The sequence below is a fragment of the Bubalus bubalis genome, chromosome 24, assembly GCF_019923935.1.
Source record: "Bubalus bubalis isolate 160015118507 breed Murrah chromosome 24, NDDB_SH_1, whole genome shotgun sequence".
NCBI classification, from domain to species: domain Eukaryota; kingdom Metazoa; phylum Chordata; class Mammalia; order Artiodactyla; family Bovidae; genus Bubalus; species Bubalus bubalis.
Window position 1 is genome coordinate 23,691,111 of NC_059180.1, and position 24,930 is coordinate 23,716,040.

The 24,930-nt window shown below is 36.6% G+C and overlaps 2 protein-coding genes across 6 annotated transcripts in view; one reads left to right on the plus strand and one right to left on the minus strand.

Moving 5' to 3' along the window:
• Nucleotides 1–23: 23 nt before the first annotated feature.
• On the plus strand, nucleotides 24–17,295 carry ERI2 (ERI1 exoribonuclease family member 2). Of its 3 annotated transcripts, none has more exons than XM_006062632.4 (9): nucleotides 24–162; nucleotides 3,882–3,949; nucleotides 4,036–4,119; nucleotides 5,410–5,537; nucleotides 6,147–6,303; nucleotides 7,677–7,777; nucleotides 8,336–8,417; nucleotides 14,034–14,122; nucleotides 14,324–17,295. In XM_006062632.4, the coding sequence occupies exons 1-9, from the start codon at nucleotides 140–142 to the stop codon at nucleotides 15,659–15,661; spliced, it is 2,070 nt and encodes a 689-aa protein (XP_006062694.4). In that variant the 5' UTR covers nucleotides 24–139; the 3' UTR covers nucleotides 15,662–17,295. The 3 variants fall into 3 exon arrangements, with proteins under 3 accessions (XP_006062694.4, XP_025130351.3, XP_025130352.3); XM_025274566.3 differs by having other exon boundaries at nucleotides 6,147–6,282; XM_025274567.3 differs by having other exon boundaries at nucleotides 39–162; nucleotides 4,041–4,119.
• ACSM3 (acyl-CoA synthetase medium chain family member 3) overlaps nucleotides 16,517–24,930 on the minus strand; it is a 57,480-nt gene continuing 49,066 nt past the window's right edge. For all 3 annotated transcript variants that reach the window (XM_044935812.2, XM_006062634.4, XM_006062633.4), the window contains 5 exons: nucleotides 20,808–20,909; nucleotides 20,023–20,150; nucleotides 19,819–19,918; nucleotides 17,166–17,285; nucleotides 16,517–16,769 (listed from right to left, as the gene is read on the minus strand). In XM_044935812.2, the coding sequence (XP_044791747.1) occupies nucleotides 16,683–16,769; nucleotides 17,166–17,285; nucleotides 19,819–19,918; nucleotides 20,023–20,150; nucleotides 20,808–20,909 (537 nt within the window). In that variant the 3' untranslated portion in view covers nucleotides 16,517–16,682. The remainder of the gene's footprint in view (nucleotides 16,770–17,165; nucleotides 17,286–19,818; nucleotides 19,919–20,022; nucleotides 20,151–20,807; nucleotides 20,910–24,930) is intronic.

The following is a 24,930-nucleotide window of genomic DNA, read 5'->3' on the forward strand; positions in this document are numbered from 1 at the left end:
GAGCGCCGCCTCTGCCTCAGCCACAGGCAGAGAAGCCGCCGCAGCAGCCTCCCCAGCCGCGCGGGGCGTTTGAATGGGCCGGAAGTAGGGGTACAGCGACTTCCGGCAGTTGGGCTGAGGCTAGAAAGGAACGTCAGGAATGGCGACCAAAAGACTCGCACGGTATGCAAGGCGGTTCTGGGCGGTGGCGGGGGATCGCTCCTGATCCGGCGCTGGCGTTCGCGTCAGTGTCCGCGGTGTTCAGCTTCCATTTTCTGCAGTTTGGGCGTGCACTGGCCAGCCTGAACTGGAAGGTCACTCTTCTGGGACTTCAGTCTCGAGCCTCAGTCAGCTCTTTGTTGCAGCGTGAAGGACCAGGGAGGGCTCTCTACTCTGTGCCCCTCAGCCAGTGTCTGCCTATTCTAGGTCTCCGGGAACATTAAGAACGGCCCTAGGGGACCATTTGGAGTTCACCGGCAGCTATCAAGATTACTCCACCTATCAAGCTGTTCACCCTACCACTTACTAGTGATCTGTTTAATTCACAGTGTGAATCATGGCCTCTTTCCTGATTCTTGGACACGCTTTTCACATTTCTAATTAATAGGAACAGTGGAATGCATTCGTGAAAGCATGGGTTTCACAGTTGGATCATCCTGGTTTCACATAGTAAATACGTGTTTTCTGGCAAATTGCCGAATTTGATTTCTCACCGATTAAATATAGGTAGCAGAAAGGACTGTTTTGTACAGTTGTTGAGGATGAAATGAGATCACCATCTTGATTCAGTGCGTAATATGTCCGTAAAGAATCTGCCTGCAGTTCAGGAGACCGGGGTTTGATCCCTGGATTGGGAAGATCCCCTGGAGAAGGAAATGGCATCCCACTCCAGTATTCTTGCCTGGAGAATTCCATGGACAGAGGATTCCAAGAATCAGAAGACTGACTAAACTACCACCACCATTATATGGTAAAGAATCAATAGATGTTAACCATTGTTCTCAACTTCCCATCACAGGTCAAACAGGGAAACTAGAATGAGTGGTGTCTGCCTGGTCTACCTAGCAAAGTATTGAATAGTTTTGTCTCAGGACACTTAAGATGTCAGTAAGCCTAAGACCTCAATAAGCATATAAGCAGATATTCGCTGGAGAAAGACAACCAGACATGACTTTCTCAGTATTAGAGAAGCCATTTTGTGGTCTGAGGCTGGCCACAGTGATCCTTTTAAAAAAATTTTTTTTATTTTGTATTTGGCTGTACTGGGTCTTTGTTGCTGTGTGCAGGCTTTTCTCTAGTTGCAGCAAGCAGAGGCTACTCTCTAGTCATGGTCTGCAGGTTTCTCATTGAGATGGCTACTCTTTGTTACAAAGCACAGGCTCTAGGGTGCACTGGCTTTGGTAGTTGGGGAGGGCGAGCTCAGTAGTTGTGCTCCATGGGCTTAGTTGCCCCTCAACATGTGGAGTCATCCTGGAGCAGGGATTGAACTCATGTCCCCTGCATTGGCAAGTGGATTCCTAACCACTGGACTGCCAGAGAAGTTCAGAAATTAATGCTATTAAAGAAACAAAGAATGCAGAAACAGCTGTTACCAGGCAAGAGAAGTAACAGTGGCAAAGATAATATCTCAGAAGTAAAGACTGTTAGTCTTGAGAGTTTCCTAGTGGTCCAGTGGTTAGGGCTCCCAGCTTCCATTGCAGAGGGTACAAGATTGATCCCTGCTCTGGAAACCAATATCCTGCCAAGCTGCCAAAAAGAAAAAAAAAATTCCTAGTTCTGTTTCAATGGTAAAGATTAACCTGAAGCACTCAACCACCCAATCACCTGGAACCCAAGGGATGATGATGTTGACCTTTTTGACTCTCTTGACTTCAATCAGCTAATGTTTGGAATCTCAACCACCTAAGCCCCTACATGAAACATGCATGTACCCTTAGCTTAAACTTACCCAGTTTTGCAGTTTAGGGGCGACACTGGTGTGGGAAACACCAGGAAAGATCCCTAGTGTTATATTTACTTGCTGCAAGTAATAAATCCTTCCTTCTGCTCTTTGCCTTGGTGGTCTTTTGTCTTGACACCTACCAAGAGGCTTCAGGTAACAAGCTATTCCCTTTCTGTGGACTTAGAATATTGCCCATAAGGATCCTTTATTATATATTACCTTACACTAGTTTTCCATGAATATCTAGTTTACTTACCCAGATATTTTAAACTCCTAGAAGACTGGACCTGCCCTCTCTCCTCTCCACTGTGCTCTTCACATAGCAAAGACTGGAAAAAAACAAAAGCAAAATTAACTTAGGTTTTCAATGCATCTTTACAACCGCTTGAGTTCCTCATTATTACTATAAAATAATAGGAGCACAGAGAAACAGTCTGTTTGCAAATATGCACTTTGAAGCCCATGCAGGGAGAATGACTTGTTAAGTCGCTTAGTCATGTCTGACTCTTTGTGACCACATGGACTGCAGTATGCCAGGCTTTTCTGTCTTTTACTGTCTCCTAGAGTTTGCTCAAACTCTTGTCCATTAAGTCGATGATGCCATCCAACCATCTCATCTTCTGTTGCCCGCTTCTCCTCCTACCCTCAATCTTTCCCACCGTCAGGATCTTTTCCAATGAGTCAGCTCTTCGCATCAGGTGGCTAAAGTATTGGAGCTTCAGCTCCAGCATCAGTCCTTCCAGTGAATATTCAGGGTTGATTTTCTTTAGGATTGACTAGTTTGATCTTGCTGTCCAAGGACCTCTCAAGAGTCTTCTCCAGCACCAGAATTTGAAAGCATCAGTTCATCAGCATTCAGCCTTCTCTGTGGTCCAACTCTCACATCCGTACTTGACTACTGGAAAAACCATAGTTTTGACTAGACGGACCTTTGTCGGTAAAGTAATGTCTCTGCTTTTTAATATGCTGTCTAGGTTAGCCATAGCTTTTCTTCCAAGGAGCAAGCATTTTTTTATTTCATGGCTGCAGTGATCATCCGCAGTGATTTTGGAGCCCAATAAAATAAAGTCTGTCACTGTTTCCATTTTTCCCCATCTATTTGCCATGAAGTGATGGGACCAGATGCCATCATCTTCGTTTTTTGAATGTTGAGTTTTGAGCCAGTTTTTTCACTCTCTTCTTTCACGTTCATTAAGAGGCTCTTTAGTTCCTCTTCACTTTCTGCCATAAGGGTGGTGTTATCTGCATATCTGAGGTTATTGATATTTCTCCCATCAATCTTGATTCCCCCTTGAGCTTCATCCATGTCGGCATTTCTCATGATGTACTCTTCATATAAGTTAAATAAGCAGGGTGACAATATACAGCATTGACTTACTCCTTTCCCAATTGGGAACCAGTCTGTTGTTCCATGTCCAGTTCTAACTGTTGCTTCTTGACCTGCATACAGGTTTCTCAGGAGGCAGGTAAGGTGGCCTGATACTCCCATCTCTTGAAGAATTTTTGACAGTTTGTTGTGATCTACAGTCAAAGGCTTTAATGTAGTCATTGAAGCAGAAGTAGATACTTCTCTGGAATTCCCTTTTTCTATGATTCAACAAATGTTGGCAATTTGATCTCTGGTTCCTCTGCCTTTTTTAAATCAAACTTGTACATCCGGAAATTTTGAGATCACGTACTGTTTGAAGCCTAGCTTGAAGAATTTTGAGCATTACCTTGCTAGCATGTGAAATGAGTGCAGTAGTTTGTGTAGTAGTTTGAACAGTCTTTGGTAGAATGACTGCTAAAGTCAGAAGAGGGCAAAGAACCAAAGTCTTTTGCCCTCAAAGTCTAGTTCAGTTTCCTCTCAATCACAATACATTAGTACATTAATGAGGGTTATACCATCAGTTTGTTAACTTATGTAAACAGGAATATGAATGATTTTGTTGAACATACCTGGGTTGTTTTACATTTTTAGGCAGCTTGGATTAATTAGGAGAAAATCAATTCCACCAGCAAATGGAAACCTAGGAAGAAGCAAATCTGGTAAGTAATGTGCCTCATTTCTTTACATTCTGTAGTCTTGCACTTTTAACACTGGTAATACATAAGGACATTCTGATCTTTTGCAGAGCAGTTGTTTGACTACTTAATCATCATTGATTTTGAGTCAACATGTTGGAATGATGGGAAATGCCACCGGAATCAGGAAATAAGTAAGTCTGAACTTGACTGCCAGTGGCCAAAGATCCCCTGGAGAAGGGAACAGCAACCCACTCTAGTATTCTTGCCTGGAGAATCCCATGGACAGAGGGGCCTGGTGGGCTGCAGTCCATAGGGTCGTTGGACATGACTGAAGCAACTTAGCACACAGCACACACAATGCTAAATAAGAAAACAAAATGATCTGTGGATTGGTAATTTACTATGAAATCTGATGACAAAAAAGACCACAAACCTAATACTTAAGAGTGTCAGCATATAAAATAATTGTTTCAAAATCTCAAATACATAGAAATTGATTTAAAAAATACCTTTGCTTGAAAGTTTCAAAACCAGTTAGTTATCATCTTTAGTTTAGTGATAGTTTAGTTGTAGTTCTGCCTTAACCAAGGGGTGTATTTTTTTTTAAGTTTTGTTAAACATGGTTGACGTTAATAGTATCTAAAAGATCAAGATTTATTTCAGTGGGGTGAGATTTTTATACTATTATGGATAGTACAGAAACACTTTTGTGCATATTTCTTGCCCATATCAAGAAATTCTCTGGGGTAAAGATTAGCATGAATCTACCCCAGGAAAGGATTGGAAATCTTCTAAAGAACTGAATAATAAAAGTCTCCTGAATCACTCGAAACTCATTCTTGTCATTGTGCAAGAAAGCCAGATAATTTGGGGCTTTCATGTAAAAACAATTACTTTTATAAGGATAATGAGATTGTCCCTATACCTACATACAACAATATAACTCATACCCCATTCAAGATATAGAACATTGCCATCACCCTAGAAGGTCCTTGAAAACCCTTCTAGTCAATCTCACCTCCATCCTTAACCACTGGCCTCGTTTCTATCAGCATGATCGTTTTGCCTGTTCTTGAGTTTTGTGTAAGTGAAATCATACAGTATGAACCCTTTTTCTCTGGCTTGTTTTGCTCAGTATATGCAAATAAAATCCATTTAGAGATTTTTTCAAAAAAAAAAAAAAATACCTTTGCAAAAAGAACTATGTTTCAACTTTCATATGGTCTTCTAATTATGGAAATACATTCAAGAGTTTTAAATAGATATACATGTAACTTTAATAGTTTGATTTATTCTTTGGCATAATTTTATATAACCATTACATTACACTGCTTTGGTCATTTTAATGTGCTTTCACTAAAACAATGATTATTTAATAATACTATGTGAAGGTAATATCAATATATACTTAATTTAAAGTGATTGCAGCATTAGTTTAACAATTATGTATTCAACTGTCATTTGATGATTCTTTCATGTAGTTGAATTTCCAGCTGTATTACTGAACACATCAACTGGAGAGATTGAATCTGAGTTCCATGCTTATGTTCAGCCTCAGGAACATCCAATTCTTTCTGAATTTTGCATGGAACTGACAGGCATAAAGCAGGTATGCCCTCTCTTTTTCCCACTTCTCATCCTCCCATTCCAACAAAAAACAAGCAGGAAAGATGTAAATATTAAAACTCAGAGAATAAAAGCTATATGCCATGTGGAATTAGATTCATTCACTGTTAGAAATACTGTCCCCTCCAGAAGCCCATTGGAATCTTTAAAAATCAGAAAAAACTGGACTTCCACAGTGGTCCAATGATTATGACTCTGTACTCCCACTGCAGAGGTCGTGGGTTTGATCCCTGGTTGAGAAATTAAGATTCCCCCATGGTACAGCAAAAAAAAAAAAAAAATTGGAAAGAATAGTGTTATAAAAATGTATATCAAATATATTTTATGAAAATTAAGTGATATCAGATTTCTGCCTATCAGGATATCTTTATTGTATTTCTGTGTGATTTTAGATTAGTCAATGTAATTTTTCTTATCTTGCAGAATTCTAATTGTTGTATTATCTCTCTCCTGTGTGTTTTAACATCTTTTCACTAGATAAACTGCCAGTTAAAACCTCTTCTTCCTTGTTGTATATCCTCCTCATAGTGCCTAATTATGTGTGCAATAATGGAATTCAGTTATTGAATTCAGATTATATGACTCTATTTAGGCTCAAGTTGATGAAGGAGTCCCTCTGAAGATTTGTTTATCTCAGTTCTGTAAATGGATTCAGAAGATTCAGCAACAGAAGAAAATTATTTTTGCTACTACAGTGTCAGATATTTCCACTTCTGAAGTAAAATTATGTGCGTTTGTTACTTGGTCAGGTAAAAAAAATAACTTATATTTAGCAATCATTAATGAGTAGCATTGCCACTAGGTAATTCTTTATCTCTAGTAAGAATTACACTTGTTACCTTCCTGGCCACAAAAAGAAATCTTAAATGTCTAGCATGATGTTAACCAACAAAAGTAAACATTCATATTTTTAAATTTTTAAACACCTTTAAAAGTTAAGCTCTAAATTTTAAGAATCTTTCTAGATTTCTCTATTCTCCTGAATCTGGGCAAAGACCGGTGAAAGTTTTTTTATCATGGTATTTCTACAATTTTGATAAAAAGAATCCATATTCACCTTGCAATCTTTGCTTTTATACTTTCACGCTTCTAATGTAGACATCAAGGGAAAAAATGGGCCATTTAAAGTACATCTTTTATATGCCCTGATAGAGCATTGCCATTAATAGTCATTGTTAACAGTGCTCTGTCATTGACAGCATAGCATTGATAATTGTGTATGGGTCTGTATGATCAGGCCATTCAAGATGGCTGTTCTTTTGTTCTCTGTATACCCCTGCTTGACCTACACCCTACTCATATGACTGACCTCCCCTCTTAATACATACTTGCCCTTAGCCCCAGCTAGTGATTGTTCTAATCTTTATATCTTTAGACCAGAATCTTTATCTCCACCATGATAGCTTATCAAAGGGACATGAGGGCTTTCTCCTCAGCTGGTTTCCCTAGTAAGTGATGAACCAACTGATGTCAATTCCCTCTATAACTGGTAAAACCTTGCCGAAGACTGCTGCCGTCATGTCCTGCCCACCATCTGCTTCACGTGATGGAGTATGCTCCAAGACCATGCTTCAGACATGTACAATCCCCCTGTTCATTAAACCCTTGATGTCTCTGTCACTGACTCTGGGCTCTTTCTTTGGTCTTGAGGTTGGGCAAGTACAGTGCTTGCATGGTTGTGGGGTATAGCCCAACAGGGTCCCTGTAAGATGTTTGGTTTCTCAGTTACATTAATATTTTCTAGAATGTTGAAAGCAGATAATCTTTTCCATCTAAGCCTTGTAATGTGATGCCTTACTCTTCTTTCTGAAATATCAGTGTGTTTTACTGGGCTTTTAAGAAATCATTTTGAAACTTAGTTACTGACCTAATTTCTTACTAGTAAGTTATGAGTAATTTTTAAATATTAGGGCAAAAAAATCTTACTCTTCTATTATGTGTTGCATAGTATATAATATATTCCATATGTTGTATATGCTATATATAAAATATAGTATAGTGTATGTTGTTATATATTATTCTAAGTTCTGTTTTATGTTGACTTTCAGCATTTTGTTTATAAATAATAGCGTAAGTAAAACCCATTAGCATCATTGACTTTGTTCTAATATTCTTGATGCAGACTGGGACTTGGGGGTTTGCCTGGAGTATGAATGTAAAAGAAAACAACTGTTAAAACCTGTGTTCCTTAATTCTTGGATTGATCTCAGAGTAACTTACAAGGTAAGGGGGCATGTTCACTTTCCTTCTGTTGAAAAGTTATTAAACTTTATCCTACACATAGGCTTCCCTGATAGATCAGTTGATGAAGAATCCACCTGCAATTCAGGGGACCCCGGTTTGATTCCTGGATCAGAAAGATCTGTTGGAAAAAGGATAGGCTACCCACTCCAGTATTCTTGGGCATCTCTTGTGGTTCAGCTGGTAATGCAGGAGACCTAGGTTTAATCCCTGGGTTGGGAAGATCCCCTGGAGAAGGGAAAGGCTTCTTACTCCAGTATTCTGGCCTGGAGAATTCCAAGGACTGTATAGTCCATGGGGCTGTAAAGAGTCGGACACGACTGAGCGACTTTCACTTCACACATGGGTATGGGTTTCTACAAACAAAATATTTTGTTTTGAAGCATCCATATAAATACTTTTCTTAAAGTATATAAAAACAACACAAAAATAAGCACATTTCAAATCTAATAGAAAAAAATCATGAGAAGTAAATGGCTAACTATATAGCCTTTCACATAGTAATTATTTTTTAAAATATATTGTCTTTTATTTGACTAGATTTTCTATAGAAGAAAACCAAAAGGACTCAGTGGTGCCCTGCAGGAAGTGGGAATGCAATTCTTGGGGCGAGAACATTTTGGTTAGTATATCTTGAGATTAATTTTATTATGTAAGTCATTTTATTTTTATACAGTCTTTCATTTGCATCTCATTTTTCAGTGATGTCGTTAACAAAGAATATCCTCAGCCTGAAAAAAGCCCTAGTCTATACATTCAGATTATTTCCAAGATTTTCAAATTACCACTTCCTTAAAATATTGTAAGGTTTTATATAAGACTGTTATCTAGTGGATTTCTAGTTTCTTAAAAAAAAAAAAAATGAAAAGAATTAGCCATATCAAATGGAGACTGTAAACAAATGCCCAAATAATAGAATAGACTAGTGAAAAAACTGAACAAGACTATTAGATTATGCATAAAACATGATCCCTACAGAATGTTGGTCATATTTTTTATATATATTTTAGTTTTATTCAATTATAGTTGATTGACAATGTTGTGTTCATTTCAGGTGTACAGTAAAATGATTCTTACATACATATACATGTATTCTTTGTTAGATTCTTTTCTCATTTGGGTTATCATAGAATATTGATTAGAATTTCTTGTGCTATACAGTAGGTCCTTGTTGGTTATCTATCTTATATATGGTAGTGTGTGTATGTTCATCCCAAGCTTTTGATTTATACCTCACCCCTTTTTCCCCTCATATCTGAAAGTCTGTTTTTGTTTTGTAATTAAGTTCATTTATATCTTTTTTAAAAATCAGATTCCATGTATGAGTGATATCATATTTGTCTTTCTCTCTGATATACTTCATGTAGTATGATAATCTTTAGGTCAGTCCATGTGACTACAAATGGCATTATTTCATTCCTTTTCATGGATGAGTAATGTTCAATTGTATATATGTGCCGCATCTTCTATATCCATTCCTCTATTGATGGACATTTAAATTGCTTCCATGTCTTGACTGTTATAAACAGTGGTGCAGTGAACATTGGGGTGCATATATCTTCAGATTATGGTCTTCCCTGAATATATGCCCAGGAGTGGGATTGCTGGATCATAATGGTAGTTCTATTTTTAGTTTTTTTAAGGTATCTGCATACTATTCTGTAGTGGTTGTACCAATTTACATTCCTACTGACAAGGTAGAAGGGCTCCCTTTTCTCCACAGCCTTTCCAGCATTTATTGTTTGGAGACTTTTTGATGATGGCAATTCTGACTGGCATGAGATGATACCTCATTGTAGCTTTAATTTGCAATTCTCTGATAAGTGATGTTAAATATCTTTTCATGTGCTTTTGGCCATCTGTGTGTCTTTGGAGAAATGTTTGTTTGGATCTTCTGTCCATTTTTCAGTTGGGTGATCTGGTTTTTTGGCATAGAGCTGCATGAGTTATTTATTTTGTTTGTTAATTTTGAAGATTAATCTCTTGCTTGTTGCTTCATTTGCACATATTTTCTCTGATTCTGTGAGTTGTCTTTTCATTTTGTTTATTGGTTTCTTTGCTATGCAAAACATTTAAATTTAATTAGGTCCCAATTGTTTATTTTTATTTTCGTTTTCATTACTCTAGCAGGTAGATCAAAATAAAAACTTCTGTGATTTATGTCAGAGAATGTTCTGCCTGCATTTCCCTCTAAGAGTTTTATGGTGTCTGGGCTTACATTTAGGTCTTTGATCCATTTTGAGTTTATTTTTTGTGTATATTGTTAAAGAGTATTCTAATTTTGCTCTTTTACATGTAGCTGTCCAGTTTTCTCAGCATCATTTATTGAAGAGACTGTTTTTTTCTCCATTGTATATTCTTGCATCCTCTATCATAGATTAATTGACCATGGGTATATGAATTTATCTCTAGGTTTTCTATCTTGTTCCATTGATCTATATATCTGTTTTTGTGCCAGTTTAATACTATTTTGATTACTATAGCTTTGTAGTATAGTCTGAAGTCAGGAAGCCTGTTTCCCCTAGCTCGGTTTTTTGTTTTTTTTTGTTTTTTTTTTTTTGGTCAAGATTGCTTTGGTGATTTGGGGACTTTTGTGTTTCCCTACAAATTGTAACTTTTTTTTTGTTCTAATTCTGTGGAAAATGCCACTGATAATTTGGTAGGAATTGCATTGAGTTTGTATACTGCTTTGGATAGTATGGTCACTTCACAATATTGGTGCTTCCAGTCCAAGAACACAGTATATCTTTCCATCTGTTTGTGTTATCTTTGATTTCTTTCAGCAGTATCATAAGATATGCTGTGTTTCATATAACACTGTGAAGTGTTCTGAGTATAGGTCTTTTGTCTCCTGAGGTAGGTTTATTCCTAGGTATTTTATTCTTTTTGATGCAGTGGTGAATGAGGTTGTTTCTTTAATTTCTCTTTATGCTCTTTCATTGTTAGTGTATAAGGATGCAAGATTTCTGTGTGTTGATTTTGTATCTTGAAATTTTACCAGATTTGTTGATAAACTCTAGTAGTCTTCTGGTAGCATCTTTAGGATTTTCTATGACTAGTATCATGTCTTCAGCAGCCAGTATCAGTTTTACTTCTTCTTTTCCAATTTGGATTCCTTTTATTTGTTTTTTTTCTTTTCTGATTGTGATGACTAGGACTTCTAAAACTATGTTGAATAAAAATGGTGAGAGTGGACATCCCTGCCTTGTTCCTGATCTTAGAGGGAATGCTTTCAGCTTTTCACCATAGAGAATGATGTTAGCTGTGGGATTGTGATATATGGCCTTTATTATTTTAGGGTAAGTTCTCTCTATTCCCACTTCCTTCAGAGCTTTTATCATAAATGGGTGTTGAATTTTTGTCAAAGTCTTTCTCTGCATCTATTAAGATAATCATGTGGTTTTATTTTTTAGTCTTTTTATTTTACAGCATAGTTGATTAATAATGTTATTAGTTTCAGGTATACAGCAAAGTGATTCAGCTATACATATACATGTATCTGTTCTTTTTCAAGAAGGCAATGGCACCCCACTCTAGTACTCTTGCCTGGCAAATCCCATGGACAGAGGAGCCTAGTAGGCTGCAGTCCATGGGGTCGCGAAGAGTCGGACACGACTGAGCGACTTCCCTTTCACTTTTCACTTTCATGCATTGGAGAAGGAAATGGCAACCCACTCCAGTGTTCTTGCCTGGAGAATCCCAGGGACGGGGGAGCCTGGTGGGCTGCCATCTATGGGGTCACACAGAGTCGGACACGACTGAAGTGATGAGCAGCAGCATACTGGGTCTTAGCTGTGGCACATGGGATATTTGGTCTTTGTCGCAGCATGCAGAATCTTTAGTTACCAGCATGTGGAATGTAGTTCCCTAACCAGGGATCCCAGCCCCCTGCAGAGTGTTAGCCACTGAACTACCAAGGAAGTCCCCATCCATTTTATTTTTGTTTTAATTTTTGTTGTTTGTTTTTTTTTAACTTTTTATTTTGTATTGGAGTATAGCCAGTTAACAAACTATGTTATGATAGTTTTAGGTGAATAGTGAAGAGACTCAGCCATACATGTAAATGTATCCATTCTCCCCAAACTCCCCTTCCATCCAGGCTTCCATATAACACTGAGCAGCTTTCCATGCGCTATACAGTAGGTCTGTGTTGGTTATCCATTTTAAATATAGCAGAATGTATATGTCAATCCCAAACTCCTAACTATCCCTCCCCCCATCATTCCCCCTGTTACCATAAGTTCTTTCTCTAAGTCTCTGAGTCTGTTACTATTTTGTAAATAAGTTCATTTGTATATATAGGTAGATAGATAGATTGTACATGTAAGTGATACAGGATATTCTTTGTCTAACTTACTTCAGTCAGTGTATCTAAGTCCATCCATGTTGTGGCAAAGGCATTATTTCATTCTTTTTAATGGCTGGGTAATATTCCTTTGGGCTTCCCTGATGCCTCAGTGGTAAAAAATCTGCCTGCAATGTAGATATGAGTTTGATCTCTGTGTTGGGAAGATTCCCTGAAGAAGCAAATGACAACCCACTCCAATACTCTTGCCTGGGAAATCCCTGGTGAGCTACAGCCCAGAAGAGTCAGACATGACTTAGTGACTATAACTACCACAAATAATATTCCGTTGTATATATGTACCACATCTTCTTTATTCATTGTTCTGTCAATGGGCATTTAGATTGTTTCAATGTCTTGGCTATTGTAAACAGCACTGCAGTGAGCATTGGGGTGCATGTATCCTTTCGGACCATGTTTTTCTCCAGATACATGCTCAGGAGTAGGGTTTCAGGATCATATGGTCGCTCTGTTTTTAGTTTCTTTAGGAACTCACTTATGTTTTCCATAGTGGCTGTACCAGTTTACATTCCCACCAACAATGTAGGAGGGTTTCCTCTTCATACCCTCTCCAGCATTTACTGTTTGTGAATTTTTTGATGATAGCCATTCTGACTGGTGTGAGGTGAGGGATCTCTAGTTTTAATTTGCATTTCTCTGATAATTTGCATTTCTCTGATAATTAGTGATGTTGAATATCTTTTATGTGCCTCTCGGCCATCTGTATGTCTTCTTTGGAGAAATGTCTATTTAGGTCTTCTGCCCATTTTTTGATTGGGTTGTTTATTTTGATGATATTTAGCTGCATGAACTGTTTGTAAATTTTGGAGACTAATACCTTGTCTGTCATATCATCTGCAAATATTTTCTCCCATTCTGTGAGTTGTCTTTTCATTTTGTTTATGGTTTCCTTTGCTGTGCAAAAGCTTTTGAATTTAATTAGATCCCATTTATTTCTTTTGTTTTTATTTCCATTACTCAGAAACAGATCAAAAAAGATATTGCTGTGATTTATGTCAAAGAGTGTTCTGTGTTTTTCTCTAAGAATTTTATAGTGTCCAGTCTCACATCTATGTCTTTAACTCATTTTGAGCTTATTTTTATGTATGGTGTTAAAGAATGATACCTAGAGACAAAAAGAAAGCACAGTGATCTAAAACCTATGGGCTGGAGCCAAAGAAGTTCTAAGGGAAGTTTGTAGCAATACAGTCTTACTTCAAGAAACAACAAAGTCTCAAACAACCTATTCCTACACCTAAAGCAATTAGAGAAAGAAGAACAAACAAAACCTAAAGTTAGTAGATGGAAAAAAACCATGAAGATCAGACAGAAATAAATGAAATAGAAACAAAGAAAGCAATAGCAAAAATCAGTGAACCTAAAAGCTGGTTCTTTGAAAAGATAAAATTGAGAAACCTTTAGCCTGACTCATCCAGAAAAAAAAGGGAGAGGACTCAAATCAACAAAATTAGAAATGAAAAAAGAATTACAGCTGACATCACAGAAGTACAAAGGATCATAAGAGACTACTACCAGCCACTCTGTGGCAATAAAATGGACATCCTGGAAGAAATGAACAAATTCCTAGAAAGGTACAGTCTCCCAAGGCCAAAGCAGGAAGAAACAGAAAATAATTATGAACAGACCAATCCCAGTACTGAAATCAAAACTGATTAAAAAAACTCCTAACAAACAAAAGTTCAGGACCAGATGACTAAATGTGGGAAATCTTTCATTGGTGAGGCTGCCACAGCTTTCCACAAGACCATTTTATATGATGAAATTTAGTAGATGATCATAAAACCAACTGTATGTTCCAATTTCTGCTTAAGTGGTAGTTTATTTCTTTACATAGGTACCACTAAATTCAGTCTTTAATATCCGTTTCCTCAGGGTTGGATGATTCTCGGAATACTGCCCTTCTTGCTTGGAAAATGATCAGGGATGGTTGCTTAATGAAGATTACAAGGTCTTTGAACAAGGTTAGTGGTGTCTTGCCTCTTTATTCTGTTATTTCAAACTCCAGAAGTAATTACAGGCTAACTGAAATGTAGATGTTATGTATGCTGTCATTTATAGATCAATCGGTGCTGACGTTTTTCTTTTTTGTCATATTATATAATACTAAAGAAATTATGAATGCAGGGTTTCTAAAATTGTTGGTTTTATCTGTGGAATCTTAGGTTTCCACTAAGAGGAATCCTAACATTTTCACCAGAAATTTGAATATGGATCAAGTTGAAGAAACATCAGCCTGTACCAATAACACTCATGATCCCAGCATATATGGTGGGGAGCCTAAAAATTCAATAAAATCTTACAAGAAAATTCAAATGAAGTCAGTTGGTGTGAATTCTCCTATAAAGGTACAGCAGGATCAGTTACAACAAAAGGACAGCATAAAAGCAGGTCTTTGCAATGTCAGAAGCTGTTTATCTCTCTTTAATGCTACTAAGTCCTGGACTTCTCTGGGGCAGTTGCAGTCTTCCAGCCGGAATACACCTATGCAGAAGCAAATAAACCAACATCTTGCATTTAATACCAATTCTAAGTCTTTAGCAGTTGGTTCAGAACTGGTACCTGTTTTAACTACCATTTCATCTTTTAATAATGTTTCTGATATGGAAGTGAGTTCTGCTCTTGACTGTTTACCTATGTTGGCTGATTGGGAGGATGTAGCTTTACTGCCAGCATCTCAGCCCGAGCAAAATATATCTTGTATACCTCCCGTTAGTGACTCAAATGTAGGCACTTCACTTAATTCTGGAGAAAGAGTAATAGTTTTAGAAGAATCTGAAATGTTAAGTCATGAAAACTTTGGAGGCACAGAAGAAACTCCTCAAAAATCTGTTACCTCTAAGTCTATTGTATATAAGAGTCCCCATACTACTATTTATAATATAAAGGAAGCCAAAGATCCAGGTTCAGATACTTTTGGCTTTAAATTACCTGAACGTAAATCAAGTAATTTCAACAGTGTTAATTCCGATGTGTCTCATCCTTTAGTTTTGGGGAAACATCGTCTTTGTTTAGATGATAGTAAAAGGAATCCATCCAGTCCTCCACTTTTCCCACCAGCAAAAAAACAGACTTTCACTATTCATGAAGAAAAGCCTGCATCATCTAATGACTCCCCAGGAGCAATTTCTTCCTGGAAGATTGTCCCTTCTGTCTTAACTTCTACAGTTAATCTGCAAGAGCCTTGGAAGAATGGAAAAATAACACCTCCTTTATGCAAGTGTGGCCGAAGATCTAAGAGACTTACTGTTTCTAATAATGGACCAAACCATGGAAAAGTCTTCTATTGTTGTCCTGTTGGGAAGTACCAAGAAAAGAGAAAATGTTGTGGTTATTTCAAGTGGGAACAAACACTTCAAAAGGAAAGAGCGAACAGTATAGTTCTATCTGATTCCCCAGGAGGACTCACTTTTAGTTCTCTAGAAACAAACCTTATTTGTGACAGAAATGTAAATTTCTCTACTAAACATTCATTGAGACTCAGACCTTCAATGAGAAATTGACCTTTTTTATGTCTAAACTATGTTTTTACTTCAGTGTGACTTTTAGTGCAGTAAAGAGAAAAAAGTGTGTATAGGACTACGTGTTGTGAGGACTGCATATCTGAGCTCTGTAAGCTACTCTGGGGCTATTCAGCACATTCACACACACACACACTGAAAATAGAAAAAAATAATATCACAGTCTTCTAATTTCATTCACCAGTTATCTAATTTGTCTTCTCTCCATGTATGAATCCTGATTGTCCCCTGAATTTCCACACACGAGTATGCTGATAATGTCTTACACTATTTTATTTATATTTCATATATTAACTGTTACCAAACTTATCACACTTTTTTGAAGAACCACAAATTAAATATTTGGTAAACTGTATTTATTAGATTAAATATAATAGCAATATTAATACATGATATCCTATTTCTTTATATTGAATTATAATTGTCATACAATATTATATCAATTTCAGGTGTACAGTATATGATATCCTTTTACACTTAGACCTTGAAATGAATTTTAAATTATTTTTAAATTATGTGAATAACAGTGTGACCAATAAAAAAATCCCTACACTATTTTCAGGGAGATACTTGTACTTTGAGAATTATGATAATCTATTATTTAAGACTTTTCTAAAACCTTTATAACTTGTTTCATTTTATTTCACCCCTTAGAAATTGGTTCTGATTTATAGTCAGTGTATCGGTAGAATTACTCAACTAAGATCTGAAATTCAATAGGTCAGAGATTTAGTTCAGAAATTGCTTCTACACTATGTGTTTAAAAATTCCTCAACAACTGGTGGTATTCTTTTTATATTACCAAATTTTAAAAACATTGACACTGATGCAGAGGAATTTATTGAATGTTTTATTTCAGAATCCAGCCTGTGAGGTTATAACCACAGGATATTTTAAATCAATTAGTTCATAAGCATACTATCACATTTTTTACCACCGTTTCATAATCTTTGATTTTACAGAGTCTTATTTTTTAGAGACCATCATAATTAATGGAATAGACTTAAATTGTTTCCCATTCTTTCTTCCTCAGTTCGTTTCTTTTTATCTTCCCACTAATAGTCTTTGGCAGCTCCTGAATAAATTCTACCTGTAGATATCCAAGGGAAGAAAATTAGGCCAGAAGTTTTCATCTTTAGACAAAGTCAATTATGTAACAGTTCTATTATGAACTAGGTGAAAGAATCAGGACACCAATTGGGAGGTTTTTTTTGGTAACAGCCAAAAAAGGGAGAAGGGATATTGTTGAGGATATTTTTTGTGATATTTAGTATTTACTGTAAGTCCAGTAAGCCAAATGATCCTACAAATTAGGTTAAGAGTTTCATTTTAATCCCAAAGATTCTGTTTCTTAACCATGTCATTAGTTCAGTTTGAAATGTTTGGTATAGCACATTTCAAGAGAATGTTCATTAAAATGGAAAAAATAAACAGCTAAAAATTTCTAGAATACTAAGCAAATATTGTTCTTAATTAGAGTACCTACCTTTCTGGGATATTTGTAAGGTGCTGTATTTCTTTTTACATGCTCCTGAATCTCCTTTTTCAGTTGTTCTTGATCATGTGACTTGTAATCAGGATTCAGAACAATAAAAGCCTTTACTACCTAAAATAAATATTTGAATGATGAGTTGTATATTTTTATGTTTCAATGTATCTTTCTCTTAACTTGAGAATCTAAATAAATACCTCATGCGGTGAGCCAAAATGTTTATTAGAGTCTGATCTCAGCTTTCTGCTCTTAAGCCAGCCAGTTGACTCCCACACCTAGATTTTGTATCTAATGTGTGCATGTGTGCTCAGTTACTCAGTTGTCTCCAACTCTGTGACCCCGTGGACTGTTGCCTGCCAGGCTCCTCTGTTCATGGAATTTTCCAGACAAGAATACTGGAGCAGATTGCCATTTCCTACTCCAGGGGATCTTAATACAACAGAGCTTTTGGAACCCCTACTTTGATTTTGATCTATACTTGAACTGTCTCATCTCACTACATCTTAAACTACTTTCTGATGTGTTTCTGATCATCTCTGCTCTTGACTTCTTGCCTCATCTGTTATCCCCTTCAAAAAATTTTCTTTTGGAAACTTGGTAGTGCACTAAGCACAGTCTTTTATAAAACAACCCATCCTGATCTAGTCTAGCTTATAGGTCACCACACTCAGTATGGTCCTAATAAACAGTCTTCTCACTGGGTTTGCCATATCCTTGTTAAAAGAAACAGTTCGCTGAGACTGTCCACTCTTTATTTCATAGACACTTCTGTTGATGCAAGGCAGTTGTGTATGTGTGTCTATGCATGTATATAATTTTATTGTATTCATTGTTTGACATTTCAGAAAATTTATTTGTATTTATGCTTGTTCTATTGCTTATCAACATTTTTATGAATTAAAAAATTGCATCCTTGCTATAAGTGAATTGTGCAAAGGCAAGTTATTTTAAGAACTAGTGTTTGTAATTACTGGTTTGCATATTGATGAGTCATACACCTTGGATAAAATCTAACTTATCTTTATAGAATTCTTTATAAACCATTACAGAAAATGATAAATTAATAAAGAAAAATCTAACATGGTTAAAAGCATGAACTCTGAAGTATACAACCTGGATTTGAGTCACACTTTGCCTATAATCTCAGGCAAGTAAGGACACATCTCTGCCTCAGTTTCCTTCTCTGTGAAAGGAGTTTATGAGGATTAAGTAAATTAACATAGGTATAGAGCTTATAACAATACCTGGAACATACATACTAAGTCATTAAAAACATGAGGTATCGGTTGTAGTAATTTTTTTTGCACAGAATTTCAGGGAAACTTTGAAGCCCACTTACAGATTTTAGGTTAAAAAAATCTTATACTTCTACTACTGCAACTAATACCTAATATTTTTAATGACTTAATATGTTCTGAGTATTGTTATAAGCCCTATACCTATGTTAACTTATTTAATCCTCACAAACTTTTTAAAAAATAAATTAAAAATCATTTTAAATTTTATTCTCCAGAGAAAACCAGCAAAGTGGTGTGAATTATTCCTATTTTTCCTAAGACATTTATACTTAAAATTGGAACCCTGCTGTACATTACAACTTTATATCCTTCTCTCTTTTTGTAATTTTTTTGTTGAAGTATAGTTGATTAACTGTTTTGTTAGTTTCAGGTGTACAGCACAGTGATTCAGATATAGATAAGATATAGTTTTTTTCAGATTCTTTTCCCTTGTAGATTTATTACAAAATATGGAGTGTAATTCCCCTCACAGAATCCTTTTTCAGAGGAGGAAATGATGACTGATATTAGGGGAGAGACTCATCCCACCTACTGATGGTATTCAAAGCAAAGGAACAAACTTCAATAATCACGGAATCTTTTCCCTACTTGCATTACTGGAATGTGGAATATTATTGACCATGCCTGGCAAAAAGGACCTGAAGAGTGGCATGGAATCTTTAAACCCAGACTACCATGTTATCAACCCCAATAGAAGTGAGCTTTCAGGACTTATGTCTTATTTATTATTTCCTGAAGCCTCTACTTACTGACCGACCCAGCTTGCTTCTGGTTATGTAGTTCCTATTTCTGACCTTGTTCCTAGTCCTGATATTTGATGCCAGCCTATCCTCAGCTACACTAGGGGCCATGTTAGTTTCCAGATCTGGGTAACAACTTGAACCTATCTAATTAGCTTCTGACTTCCCTGGTGGCTCAGACAGTAAAGCGTCTGTCTACAATGCGGGAGACCCGGGTTCGACCCCGGGGTGGGGAAGATCTCCTGGAGAAGGAAATAGCAAACCGACTCCAGTACTCTTGCCTGGAAAATCCCATGGATGGAGGAGCCTGGTAGGCTACAGCCCATGGGGTCGCTTCTGGTGTGAACCTGGGTTGTTGGCATTCACACTGTCTTTGCCCCAATACTCCATGGAGAGGATTCAAATTCTTTATAGAGTGTATATTTTCAGTCTCATTCTGTAGCAGTTCATTCTAATTAGCATATTTCTATCTGACTAGCATATTTAATAATGAGTCTCTAAATTACATAATTAGTGAATGAATCATTTAGGTAATTCTGTTTCAGTGAACTACTGTTTAAAAGTATGTGTTAGGCTGCCAACAAACTAAGGGAGAGATGAATCAGTTACCTCTCCTCTGATGGGATCTGGACTGCTGACAACAGCTGACTCTGCAACTGCAGGATGTTCGATCAGGGCACTTTCTACCTCAAACGGACCAATTCGGTAACTGGGAAATAAAACATAAGGCAGGAATTTATAAAGGTGAGCAAAAAGTTCACTCCAGACTACTAACAAGCAGTCAACACAGACATATCGACAAATGAAAATTACCCGGAAGATAATATGATATCATCTGCTCTTGAAACAAACCAGAAATATCCATCCTCATCCATATAGCCTCTGTCCCCAGTGATATAGAAATTGCCTCGTAGAGTTGAAGCAGTTTTTGTAGGATTATCCTGTAAAACAAATAATTTTATTTTGAATGTTATTCTTTGATCCAGTTGAATTTTTAAATATTTAAGGAGAAAAAAAAAAGTTTAGTGTTTTTGAGAATTCTTAGAATGAAGAGGAGCTAACATGAGAAATAGAGATGGAAGTCTAGCATTGAGCCAGCCCAAAATCAGAAAGGTAAACTATAACTACAAAGACTAGGCATGCTGGGAATTCTTTTAGATTGGTCACAAAATAAATATTGCAGAAACTCAGAGGAGTAGGCTAAATAAGTCTTTTGCTAATTGGTTAATATCTCAATTCTCTCACTCTTTCCATGAAGGGAGACCACTAATCAGATTTCAGGAAAATTATTGGGTGCTGATTTACAGTGGAGTGGATTAATGATGTTAAGAGGGCAGTCTTCTTTCTAGAGCCCCCTTCCTTTTACTTTCATGGGCTTGGAGCAGTGATCTAGCCTGGGGGGGACTCGAGTGCCCTTCTTTAAAAAACATTTGGGTGTTTCTTCAGTTCCCTGTCTAAGGGATTACTGTTCAGGACAATGAATCTCTCAAGAAAAGGCCAAATACCTATCCTAGTTGTATTTTGTGGCAAATAGGGATAGTTACCAGGCACTTCTGAGAAATAAATAGGAAATGAGATGCTATTTAGTAATCTCTTACTATATAATGGGTAAAAAGGCCAAGTGGTCGGTTAGGTCGAACTCGAATGCCAATATCTCCTTCTTTTCCAGGTGGTAGAACGTTGCCATTTACATCTAAAATCTAGGATGAAACAGAGTAATTTATTTCAGGAAATTTTTATTTAATGCCACATCTGAAATCTTCGCACTGCAGTTTTTGGTGGGTTTGTGTGTTTTTTTGCCATTTAAGAATGCAGACTTCAGAAAAATTTTAAGTTTAAAAAATTAAGCAAAATTCCTAAGAGAAATATAATTTAAATTCTTATTGTAAATTATATTGTAAAATACAGGTTAGCAAAATGTGAAAGAATAAAATTTTTCTATAATTCTATCATCCAGCAATAATCACATTCTAGTAATATCCTTTGAGATGCTATAGACAGAAAAAATAGGATCACTTTATATTATAGTGTTTTGCAACCTGCTTTTATCATTTGTGATATATCTTATTGTCTTTTTCTTTCATAAGTATTTCATTACTGGTTTTCCAACTTTGTGAAACAAACAAAATCTTACCACAGAAGCCAAATGTGAGTTATCAGGAAAAGGGAACTGTTTTGTGGCTGAGACAGTGGTGGGTAAGCTGAAGCCTTGCTCTCTTATCCTCTCATGTTCTCTGAAGTACCTAATAGTAGCTGGCATTTATTAAGCACTTACCACATCCTAAATAATAAATGTTAATGCTCTATTTCACATGTGCTGTCTTCTTTAGTCCTTAAAACAACCCTATCTGGTTAGGAGTATTATTATGCTCATTTTACATGTAAGAAAACAAAGGCACAGAGAGTTTAAGTAACACCACAGTGCATGATTGAGGTGAAATTCAAATCTCAGCAATCATACTGTAGAACCTGTGGTTTTCATCATACTTCTCTGTGCAACCTTTCCAGGGAGTTAAATTCATTTTCTAAAAATATAACTAAGCATTTCTCAGATTGCTTGCTTACCTATTCTGCTCTTTTAGCTGTTTCTAAATATGAAAACTCCACACTGCTTTTATATACACCCTTCAAATCTGAGATGTAGCTTGTTAGCAAAGGATATCTTTATCTGGCCCTTTCCAGAACAAAAAGGGCTTGTGTCCCCAATAAGAAACTGAAAAGGCAAAAGAATTCTAAATGTAAGAACTTATTTTTAAATTATTGCAAATAAAAAAGTGTAAATTCCCACCAAGTCATCTAATATTTGGCTACAGCTATCAAGGTATTATTGATAGAAAAGAGAAATGTTAAGAGTTCTGATTACTTTACACAGACTACTATTTAGTAGATAAGAACATAGATAAAATGTTCTATCTCTGGGAAGAATCACATACCTCCCTGTTCAAGGGGTCTTAGAATGTTTAAATATGAAAATTATGAGCTTTGATCTTTTAAGTTGCAAAAGTCTGGCATCTAGCTAGTTAGAGTACATGCTCAGATTTTAGAATATCACTAAAGATGCTCCTAGGTAGGTAAGGAGGGACACAATAACAAAAGCCCATGGGAAAGAGTTAAAAATGAAGGTGGCCACATGAGACAAATGCATATCAAAACTACAATCTCACACCTACTAGGATGGCTACTATCAAAAAAACTAACAAGTGTTGGTAAAGATCTTTGTGCACTATTGGTGGGAATGCAAAATGGTACAGCCACTGGAGAAAACAGCATGGCAGTTTCTCAAAAAATTAAAATTACCATGTGTACAAGTGATTTACTTTGTTGTATACCTGTTGTATACCTTGATTGTGTGTTAACACAACATTGTAAATCAGCTATACTCCAATAAAAAATTTTAAAAATAAAATTACCGTATAATCCAGCAACTTTACTTCTGAGTATATACTCAAAAGAATTAAAAACGGTTTCAAAGATTTACTGGTTTACCGTGTTTATCATTATTCACAATGGTTAAAATGTGGAAGCAACCCAAGCACTCATCAATAAATGAATAAACAAGCATAATGTGGTACATATATGCAATGGAACATTATTCAGCCTTCAAAGGAAAGAAATCCCGACACATGCTACAATATGTACTCTTGCCTGGAAAATCCCATGGACAGAGGAGCCTGGTGGGCTGCAGTCCATGGGGTCCCGAAGAGTTGGACACGGCTGAGTGACTTCACTTTCTCTTTTCACTTTCACGCATTGGAGAAGGAAATGGCAACCCACTCCAGTGTTCTTGCCTGGAGAATCCCAGGAACGGGGGAGCCTAGTGGGCTGCCGTCTATGGGGCCGCACAGAGTCGGACACGACTGAAGTGACTTAGCAGCAGCAGCAGCAGCTACAACATGGATGAACTTTGCGGACATTATGTTAAATGTAATAAGCTGATTACAAAAAATGACTACTGTATGATTCCACTTATATGTGGTACCTAAAGTAGTTAAAATCATAGAGGCAGAAAGTAGAATGGTGATTGTGAGGGTCAAGTGGGAAGAGGAATTGAGTTATTGTTCAGTATATATGGAGTTATAGTTTTCGAAGATGAAAAGAGTTATGGCGATGGATAGTGGTGACGGCTGCACAACATTATTTAATATGGTATTATTTAATACCATTGAATGATGCACTTAAAAATGGTCAAACTAATAAATTTTAAGTCACATGTTTTTTACCACAGTAGAAAAGATTTGGATAAATAAATGAAGGTAGAGATGCCGGTGCACTGTTCCTCTCGTCCACACAAGTTTTCATTCAAAGATAGTTACTCTAATAAATCACTGGGCTTGAATGAGTGGGGAACTGGTGGTACATTGCAGTTGGGATGGCTATGAATACAGCTATGTCTGTGAGACCCTGATAGCCATGTATGTTGGGGGTTGTCATCAAGAGAAAACATCTGTGTGAAATGCCAGCTTGATTACTTGTATTGCAGATAATGCTTAATCATCAATATTTCTTTCTCTAACTTAAGGCAGCCTATTAATATTAACCAATGAACTATTAAGTCTTTCTACTGAATGTAACTAGTGCTGTTCTACCATCTCTTCTTAGAAAAGCTTTTCAAAGGAAACAAATTCGAGGGAGAGGTGAATAATAATAATAATAGCACCTATCTTTTGTTTTTTATTATTATTTTATTTTTAATTGGAGGATAATTGCTTTACAATGTTGCATTGGTTTCTGCCATACAACAACCCAAATAAGTCATAACTATTACTATCCCTCCCTCTAGAGCCTCCCTCCCACCCCTCTATGTTGTCATGGAGTGCCAGGCTGGGCTTTCTCTGTTGTATATTAATAGCAGCTTCCCACTACCTATCTGTTTTATACCTGGTAGTGTATATATGTCAATGCTACTCTCTCAATTTGTCCTACCTTTCCCTTCCCCATTGTGTCCACAAGTCTGTTCTTTACTTCTACATCCCTATTCCTGCCCTGCAAATAGGTTCATCGGTACCATTTTTTCAAAATTCAGTATATATGTGTTAATAAACAATAGTTGTTTTTCTCTTTCTGACTTAACTTCACTCTGTGTAACAGGCTCTAGTTTCATCTACCTGACTACCAGTGACTCAGATTCATTCCTTTTTATGGCTGAGTAATATTCCATTGTATATATGTACCACAACTTCTTTATCCATTCATCTGTTGATGGGCATCTACGTTGCTTCCATGTTCTAGCTATTGTAAATAGTGCTGCTATGAACTTTGGGGTACATGTGTCTTTTTCAATTATGATTTTCTCAGGGTACATGCCTGGTAATGGGGTTACTGGGTCATGTAGTAGTTTTATTCCTAGTTTTTAAAGGAATCTCTATAAGGTTCTCCACAGTGGTTGCATCAACAACTGTTGGTCCTACCAACAGTGCAAGAGGATTCCCTTTTCTCCACATCCTCTCCAGCATTTATTGTTTGTAGATTTTTCAATGCTGGCCATTCTGATCATTGTGAGGTGATACCTCATGGTGTTTTTGATTTCCATTTCTCAAATAATGAGCGGTTTTGAGCATCTTTTCATGTGTTTGTTGGCCATGTGTCTTTGGAGAAAGGTCTGTTTAGATCTTCTGCCCATTTTTGTATTAGTTTGTTTTTCTGATATTGAAATGTATGAGCTGCTTATATATTTTGGAGATTAATCCTTTGTCAGTTGTTTCATTTGCAATTATTTTCTCT

Coding starts and splice junctions, on each gene's coding strand:
- ERI2 (XM_006062632.4), top strand. CDS start 140: ATGGCGACCAAAAGACTCGCACG. Junction 4,120..5,409: donor CCACCGGAATCAGGAAATAA/GTAAGTCTGAAC, acceptor TCTTTCATGTAG/TTGAATTTCCAGCTGTATTA. Junction 7,778..8,335: donor ATCTCAGAGTAACTTACAAG/GTAAGGGGGCAT, acceptor TTATTTGACTAG/ATTTTCTATAGAAGAAAACC.